The sequence below is a fragment of the Chelonia mydas genome, chromosome 1 (assembly GCF_015237465.2).
Source record: "Chelonia mydas isolate rCheMyd1 chromosome 1, rCheMyd1.pri.v2, whole genome shotgun sequence".
Taxonomy (NCBI): domain Eukaryota; kingdom Metazoa; phylum Chordata; order Testudines; family Cheloniidae; genus Chelonia; species Chelonia mydas.
Window position 1 is genome coordinate 117,249,467 of NC_057849.1, and position 8,649 is coordinate 117,258,115.

Genomic DNA, 8,649 nt, shown 5'->3' on the forward strand with positions numbered 1-8,649 from the left:
AGTTAGGAAACTGTCTTTAGTATTATACTTTAAAGAAAAAACCAATAGGATTGAAGGAAAACACCATGTACATTAGTCAAACTGGACAGTCTCTACGTAAAAGAATAAATGGACACAAATCAGATGTCAAGAATTATAACATTCATAAACCAGTCGGAGAACACTTCAATCTCTGGTCACGCGATTAAAGACCTGAAAGTTGCGATATTACAACAGAAAAACTTCAAAACCAGACTCCAGCGAGAGACTGTTGAATTGGAATTCATTTACAAATTGGAAACAATTAACTTAGGCTTGAATAGAGACTGGGAGTGGCTAAGTCATTATGCAAGGTAACCTATTTCCCCTTGTTCTCCCCCCCCCCCTTCCTCAGACGTTCTTGTTAAACCCTGGATTTGTGCTGGAAATGGCCCACCTTGATTATCATACACATTGTAAGGAGAGTGATCACTTTAGATAAGCTATTACCAGCAGGAGAGTGGGGTGGGGGGAGAGAAAACCTTTTGTAGTGGTAAACACCCATTTTTTCATGGTTTGTGTGTATAAAAAGATCTTCTGTACTTTCCACAGTATGCATCCGATGAAGTGAGCTGTAGCTCACGAAAGCTTATGCTCAAATAAATTGGTTAGTCTCTAAGGTGCCACAAGTACTCCTTTTCTTTTTGTGAATACAGACTAACATGGCTGTTACTCTGAAACCATGTTAAACTGTAGCTTAGTTAACTAGATAATTAAGGCCAATTGTTTCCTTCTAAAACAAGGTGGAGAGCTGTAAAATCAGTGAATATTTGTGCAGAGTCCTCTGTGAAATACCAGTTGGCAATCACACCACAATTTAACACCCTTCAAAAGTCTCCATTTCAGTGATTAACTTATTTGAATACTAATGGTAGTGCATGTACTGAGGGGCCCACATACCGATAAATGGAAGATAACTGAACACAACGTGTCATACTTGATCAGACTGTCTAAATGTGTGGTCCTGCTTTGTCGCCATTATCCTTCCAGTTGAGGACTAGAACCATCCCAGAGAGCAAGACACAAGAATCAAAATGCAGTTCTCCTGCATGATGTCTGAGCTGGTCGCAGGTGCATGGCCCATTATTTACTGATACTGATTTTTTTCATGATGTTAACGTGGAAACTTTACCATTTTTAATGTAGATCATAAGATGGAAGTCTAGAATAAAATTTAATTTAGAGCCTAAAATGTAGATCATGTGGATACTCCATGTATACATTTAACTTTAAACTCTTAGAAGTTAACAAACGTATCAAAATACCACCTCATATTAGTCTAGTGGCTTCAGTCTTTTTAAAACGAACTATCATTCTGTCCAAATCCAATATAGCTTTCCAGCAAGTCACTGCCTCTGAGATGTGAACTCTTAGCATATAGATCTAGTCTGAAGTATCTTCATGTATTTGGGTGACTAAGTACATGTTCAGTCTTCAGTAATTGAGAAATAGTTTCATGTTGACAGTGGTGACATGAAATTTAGTTTTATAATCAGTCTAATTAGTAGTTACACAATCAGTCATGAACTAAAGCACTAAACTCCAAGAACTTTAGTGGATAAATCAAGAGAAATTTATTTCAGTGGTAACTTACTCCTATAAAATCAACTTGCACAACATACTGAAAATAAACATTTTATTTTACGTTTTTAGTAAATCATGCACTAGTCAGTATCAGAGATTTGACTTACACTTTCACTATGAAAATCACATTAGTGTCATCACATTCTCACATAAGAGACTCCACTTCCTGTGCAATTCATAGTTTTGTGGACATATTCTCAGCAGAGCACTTGCTAATGCTGTGGTTTCACTGGGGCAAAACTTACTGCCAATTAGGTTTTTCTCTAGTTCATTGCACATTGCTGGTGGCAGCCACTGCTCTGGCAAATCTATGTTACAAACTTCAATTCTCCCATGCTTTACATGAATATCCACTTTAACTTCAAGGAGAATATGTTCATACACTATGTTAAAGCAACTGCTAATACTAAATTTTGGTGTCTTGCCATATATCCATTCCCAGGTTTGTAGTTCTTTGGTTTTATTATTAATTCCAGGAAACACTGTCTCATCGGCTGGGTTTATTAGAGTAATATGATGGTCAATTTGATGGCATCTTGCATATTCTGCAGCAACAGCATCCATGACCATCTCACATGTTAACGTAGGATCCTCTTCAAAGAGATTTTTCACTAAAGCAGGCATGCTAGGAGTGGCATTGCTTTTTATCCCCTTGTAAGGACTCTTCAGTACAGGAGATAAAAGAAGCCTATCTGCATTGCATAGCAAAGTGCAGTGATGATAAGCAACCGTCTTTCCTAGCTTTGCAGCAGTACCTGAGATTTTAAAATTCCCATCTAGCAAGAGATCAAATCTGTCAGTGGCACACACATCTAACTGGGGTTGCAATCCTTTTAGAGCCCTAACAACCAATTTTAAGTTTTCCATTCTCTCATATTTTTTCTTGGATGTGAAGAAAGTAAAATTGATATTGCCCAGATCATGGTAAACCGTCCCTCCCCCACTTCTCCTTCGAGCTAGTTTTATGTTCTTCTCCCTCATTATCTTGAGGTTACATTCCTGCCAGGGATTCTGGTGTCTCCCAATCACCACAGTGGGAGAATTTCTCCAAAGGAAAAGAACCTGTCTGTTCTCTAAATTCATGTTGTCATGAATCCAATCTTCCACAGCCAAATTCTGGTAAACATCACTAGAAACAGACTGTAGAATGAGTCCTCTGTTTGCTGTACGCTTGAAGCCAGCTGCTGAAATCTTGAGGACATAAAATAACTGAAAACAGTTCTTCAGGGACGATGGGATTACCATGGTTTTAATAAAATTATCAGATAACTTGTGAAAGGAGAGGCAGGTCTGTCAAAGTTCAGTATAAGATGTTCATAATCCGCACTCCTCCAGTACAAACACATTGCTAAAGGCAATCATGCTGTACTCACTTTCTTCCCAGGATACCAAACAGTGATGCTACCACAATGAATGTGTTTTCAAGGTAGATTTCCTTCTTCCAGATATGATGATGGTATTCCACCACCGGTGCATGGTCAATATCTAAGATGGGGCTATAAAAGGCTGTTTCCTCTTGCTGCATATTACTAGAAGTGAGGAAGGGGAGGAAAGCATAGTATCTGATTGTATTTGTTTTCCCCCCTACAATGTAATTTTACAATACTGTCATTAACATTGATCCTGGGGGAATTCTGTGCCACTGCACATGCGCAGAATTCATGGTCCCCTCCTCTCCAGATTTCTTTGCTTCTCTGCAGAAAAGTGACTTACTGCTGGGGAAGCAAAGGGAAGCCACAAGAGTGGTCACATGCCCCACCACACTGAGCCCCAACCAGCTATACCCAGACCCCCACCCCACCAAGCCCCACTCCCCAGCACCTGGACCTCCCGCTGAGCCACAACCACCTTCCCCTGGACGCTACTGCAGAGTGCCATTGCTCCTGCACCCAGAACCTTCCAACCAGCCCCTGTTCATCAAGATCCCCCCCCCCCAGCTGTATCCAAGCTGCTAGCAGCCAGATTGCCCCACACAGAACCCTCTCACCCAGCACTTCGATCTGCTCCCACACTAGGAGCCTGCCTGCCCACATCTGGTGTGCCTGGCATAGAGGGGCAAGGCCAACCACTGGCACTGTCAGGTGCAGCCTCACCTCTGTATCTGAGGGGCAGCTACAGGGTGATCTCCACTGCTGTGTAGCCAATGGCCTGTGCTCCCCACTCCCATGCCCAAGCCTCCACATTTATGTATTGACAAATAAAATTTGCAGAATGGTGCAACATTTCAAAACGTGTGCAACATTTTTATTTTGTTGGCACGGAATTCCCTCAGGAGCAGTAGAAGTATTTAACAATCTAGTCTGCCACAAATATGCAGGTTAACTTTTTAAGGAGTCAGTAAAGTGGTCCAGCTAATACGTGCAGGATTTAAACGGCCCTGGACACTAAAACGCGTCGTCTTGTCAAGATCACTCTTCCCCCCGCCCCGCTTCAGGGACCGCACTAGAGAGGAGCGGGCATAGGTCAGTTCCGTGCCCAGTCGCTCCTTGGCACCAGAGTTACCAGGAGCCGCGGGCAGGGCGGGGGCGCGACAGAGGGGCCCCGCCCGAGGCTATTTTAGCTCCGCGGTGACGGAACGCGCTGAGTGTGACGTTCCACCGGCTGGAGGGGGGCGGGGCAGGGAAGCTCGGCAGCGCCGGGGTGGGGGGGGAACGTGCCCTCCTGTTACGCACCCTCCGACCGCAGAGCGCTGGGACGCAGACCAGGGGCGGGCGGCAGGGTGGGGCCGGGCCCGGCTGTGCCAGGAGAGCAAGAAAGCCCGAGCGCCGGTGCCTGTAGAGGGGTCAGGTCACTACTCACGGCGGAAGACTCCAGCCGCCTCCAGTTCCCACGCGGCCCGTTATAGCGACGGCCTGTCCTCGGTGCGCATCCCAAAGCCTTCCGGCCCCGCGCCGCAGCTGGGACCTGACGTTCCCCCAGCGAGTCGCTCGGTGGCGCGGGGGAAGGGAGAAGAGGAGACACCGCGTCCCTCCCACGCACGGGGGGCGGGGCTTGCCAGGCGACCTGGTAGGTCACGTGAGCGGGCGGGGGCTTTGGCGGGAGAAGGCAAGGCTGAACTGCGCTGCGCTTGGTTCCACTGGCGCAGCGTGAGGGGAGCTCTGTCGCGCTGGGGCCGGGGGCTGAGCCAGACCAGGCTGCGCACGGCAGGGCCAGGAAGGGATTTTGCTCTGTGTGTGTCCTTCTGTGAGCGAGGCAGGGTTGGGCTGATAGCGTCTGTTCTGCGGCACCGACGTCTGCTGGGGTCAGAGACAAGCCTTTGTGGTTTGTCTGAAAAAAAGACAGAAACACCGTATCCACCGTGGGTGAATGCTTCTCACAAAGCGGTTGTGTCATACCTGACATCAGGAACACACCCCAAGGCAGTGACGAGCCTTTCCTTCCCCTTGTTTAGGGTAGGGGGACATGCAGCCCTGAGAGGGGCTCTGGCCATCTGCTCTCCATCTGTGCCCTGTGGCTGCCTGGACCTAAGCAACAGTGCCAGGGACTGGAGTAATTAGACTCAGAAAGGAACCCAGGAGTGAGTTCAACTGCCGCAGGGGACAGTGAGCTTGCCCAGGACTGAGGGCTCCGAGGAGGGAGGAGGGATAGCTCAGTGGTTTGAGCTTTGGCCTGCTAAACCTAGGGTTGTGAGTTCAAACCTTGAGGGGGCCATTTAGGGATATGGGGCAAAATTGGGGATTGGTCCTGCTTTGAGCAGGGGGTTGGACGAGATGACCTCGTGAGGTCCCTTCCAACTCTGATATTCTATGAGATGTAAAGAGGTGACAGCTGAGCCCGGGCTGAGAGCCAGCTGACTACGGGTGGTGAAGGATCCAGGCATGATGCTCTGTGCCTGATACAGTACACTGCCTTGAGAGAGAGAGACAGGTTTTGTGCTAGTCCTTGGAGAGGGGGCATCGGTTGAGATGGATCCTGAGCACTAGATGGAGGAATGGCAACAGCAGCAGGCCATCCAACAACAGCAATGCCAGCAGCAGATATTGCAGCCTTGGATGGCCCAGCAGCAGGCCCAGTCAGCACAGCAGCAGTTGCTGAAAGAGATTGTGACCTACCAGCAAGAACTCCAGAGAGACTTTTTGCCACAGTTAAAAACCCCAGCCTCTGCACAGGGAGGCCTGGTAGGGCCCAATACACCAGGAGGAACTCTCACTTGTGCCAGAAGTTAACTAAGATGGGCCCCAACAGCGCTTTGGACGCATTCTTCATCGCCTTTGGGAGGGCAGCATTGGCATCTCAGTGACCTCTGGAGCATCAGGTGTTAGTTTTAGCTCCCTACCTAATGAGACAGGCACAGTTGGCCTGCTGTAACCTGGGCTCGGAACAGGCTAGAGACTGCAATTGGGTGAAAATTGCTATTTTGGAGTATCTGGATATTACCAAAGAGACGCATTGGTAGAACTTTAGGATAGAGACCTACCACAAGGGGGCATGCTTGGAGGTGCAAGGTTTAAAAGAGCATTGCTGGCAATGGCTTCACCTCGAGGAGCGTTCCAGGACTCAAGTTGCAGAGTTGGTCCTCATAGAGCATCTCATGCCCATACTTTCAGAGAGGGGCTGGGAGTGGGTTCTCTGGCATTGCCCTGAGTTGTTGTCAGACACAAAGCAACTGATAGATAATTTTCTCGTAGTCAAAAGGTCCCTGGAGATGGGAAACACGTAGCCTCCGTCCACTTGCCAACTAGGTCTACCAACAGCAGATTCCCCCAGCAGACATGGCACCCCAGAAGACCTACCCGCATGGAGAGAGAGAGACCGTGGCAAGACACATGGCTGAGCTCAGATGAAGTATTACCCAGATAACTGCCCAGTGACACAAACAACTGGGCTGGAGTCCTTGAGCTCAGACAAAGGTCTCCCTCATAGTCTAAATAAGTCCCCTGTCAAAAAGGAGCCTGCAGACATAAGCTTGGTAACCTGCTATTCCTGTGGGCAGGGGCATGCACAAGGGGGGGGGCAAGCAGGGGCACATGTCCCCCCAATAATTGGCAGGAGCACGGAGTTCCTCTGGCCCTGGGGCAACAGCTGACAGCTCCTCTGGGTCTGGGACCGTGGCAGGGGCACAGAACGTGTCTCTCCAAAAGCAGTCACATTTTTATTCCTGCGCACACCCCTGCCTGTGGGCAACACAGGCACATGAGGAAAGAGTGCTCATTGATGGAGTGCAACTACACAGAGGGTTGTATGGCAAAGAGAGGGTTCACAGGCGTACTTCCCTCAAGCTCTACCTCCTCACCTGCCAAGTGTAAGAAGTGACTTATTTAGTGTATCAGGAAGAAGGAAGTCTTGTGAAATCAATGATAGAGAAAGTCCATGTGTTTACCTCCTGCCCTCCATCCTGGACCAGAAGACACATATGCTACCTCCTGAGGTTGGTGGGATATTATCATTGGTTCATCCCCAGCTTTGCATCCATCACAGCACCCCGGACTGATTTGCTACAGGGCAAAGACACCAAAAAGCCTGTTGAGACAATGTGATGAATACGGACATATCTGACACTGGCCTGACAGCAGTGCTCTTCCAGGACTTTTTCTGCTCTTTGCCTTCAGTTGTTCCCCAGGGAGAAAGCATATTCTGTTATTGAGAAAGAAGCTCTGGCAATAAAGTGGACTGTGGACACCCCCATGTATTAGCTGCTTGGTAGTCCTTACTCCCTAGTTACAGACAGTGCCCTTACAGTGGCTACACTCTTTAAAGGACTCTAGCCCCAGGATTATGTGCTGGTATCTAGCACTCCAGCTTTATAGCTAGCTTCCAGATGCAGCACTGAGACAGGAAGGAGCATGCAAATGCAGATTTTTTTTTTCCCCTGAAACATTGGGACTGGGTTGATGCTTGAACAAGAAACTTTTCTGGTCTTGAGAGGGACTGGAGGTGGAGGGGCAGAGGGAGGGTAGAATGCGATGGGACATGCCCCCATCCCACTGACAGTTAGCCTTATGAGCATCCCTGCACTCAGGCAGTGCAAATTAGGCACACGTGCAGAGCATGCCCTGCTTGGAGAAGGGGAGCTTAAAAAGTTGAAGGTGGCCCAAGAGGAGAGGCTGCTAGTGAACCCAGTAGCCAGGGGAGTCCAGCCTAAGCCAGAGACTAGACTTCCCTCCGCCACTTGTTCAAGGCAGACAGACGTGCAGTGCCCATCCCCCGGCGCGAACCCAGCCCCGGCCCGGACCTGCCAGGGGAGGGGCACCTATCCTGCGGTCCCAGTCCTGGAGCTGCCACAGTGGGGAGAGGCGCCTCTCCCCCCCCCCAGCCCAGGTGCTGCTGTGGTGAGAGAGAACTGGAGGGTAGTCCTCTCTCCCCGCCATAGCCCTGGAGCACCCTCCTACAACCCAAACCCCTCATCCCTGGCCCCACCCCAGAGCCCGTACCCCCAGCCGGAGCCCTCACCCCCTGCACCAACTCTCTGCCCCAGTCCTGAGCCCCTCATCTCCGGCCCCATCCCAGAGTCTGCACCCCCAGCCAGAGCCCTCAAACCTCTGCACCCCAACCCTCTGCCCCTGCCCTGAGCCACCTCCAAGACTCCGAACCCCTTGGCCCCACCCCCACCACATGAATATTGTTATGTGCACCAATATGAAGGTGATGTATCACACATCACCTCCATATTGAGGTGATGTGTGATATCCATTTCCACACATGGGTGGGAAAAATTAAAGGGAACACTGCCTGCAGGGCAGCCGAGTTCAAAACAGTGAGCAGAGCGGTCACGGCAGGCATTATGGGATACTGGGGGGCCAGTTATCTTGACATAATGAACACTGATGCTTTGTCACTTTAACTTTTCCGCAAAAAGCTTTTTGCGTCTCCTCAAGGTGATTTTACTTTGTCAGCGAAACAGCAACATTTTGCTGCCAAATGTAGCTTTGTAGCATGTAAACTTGCAGTGTTTTGTCAGCAAAAGCCGCCTTTTGCTGACAAAACTATGTTGTATAGACAAGGCCTTAGTCTTCACAGGGAGGCTTCTTTGGTACACTTGTCCAGGAGCCTCGTCTTCCTCCCTAGCCTCCCTCTTCTGAACTGAGTTGCTCCCTTTTAAGTTTCCTC

The 8,649-nt window shown here is 49.1% G+C and overlaps 1 protein-coding gene across 1 annotated transcript; it reads right to left on the reverse strand.

The window, feature by feature from the left end:
* Positions 1-1,568: 1,568 nt before the first annotated feature.
* Positions 1,569-4,558, reverse strand: LIPT1 (lipoyltransferase 1). The gene is made up of 2 exons (XM_007068978.4): positions 4,402-4,558; positions 1,569-3,131 (listed from the first exon to the last, which is right to left on the reverse strand). The coding sequence occupies exon 2, from the start codon at positions 2,845-2,847 to the stop codon at positions 1,726-1,728; it is 1,122 nt and encodes a 373-aa protein (XP_007069040.2). The 5' UTR covers positions 2,848-3,131; positions 4,402-4,558; the 3' UTR covers positions 1,569-1,725.
* Between the last annotated feature and the right edge of the window lie 4,091 nt (positions 4,559-8,649).

Excerpts from the sequence above, each read along its gene's own strand:
- LIPT1 (XM_007068978.4), bottom strand. The coding sequence starts at position 2,847 with ATGGTAATCCCATCGTCCCTGAAGAACTGTTTTCAGTTATTTTATGTC.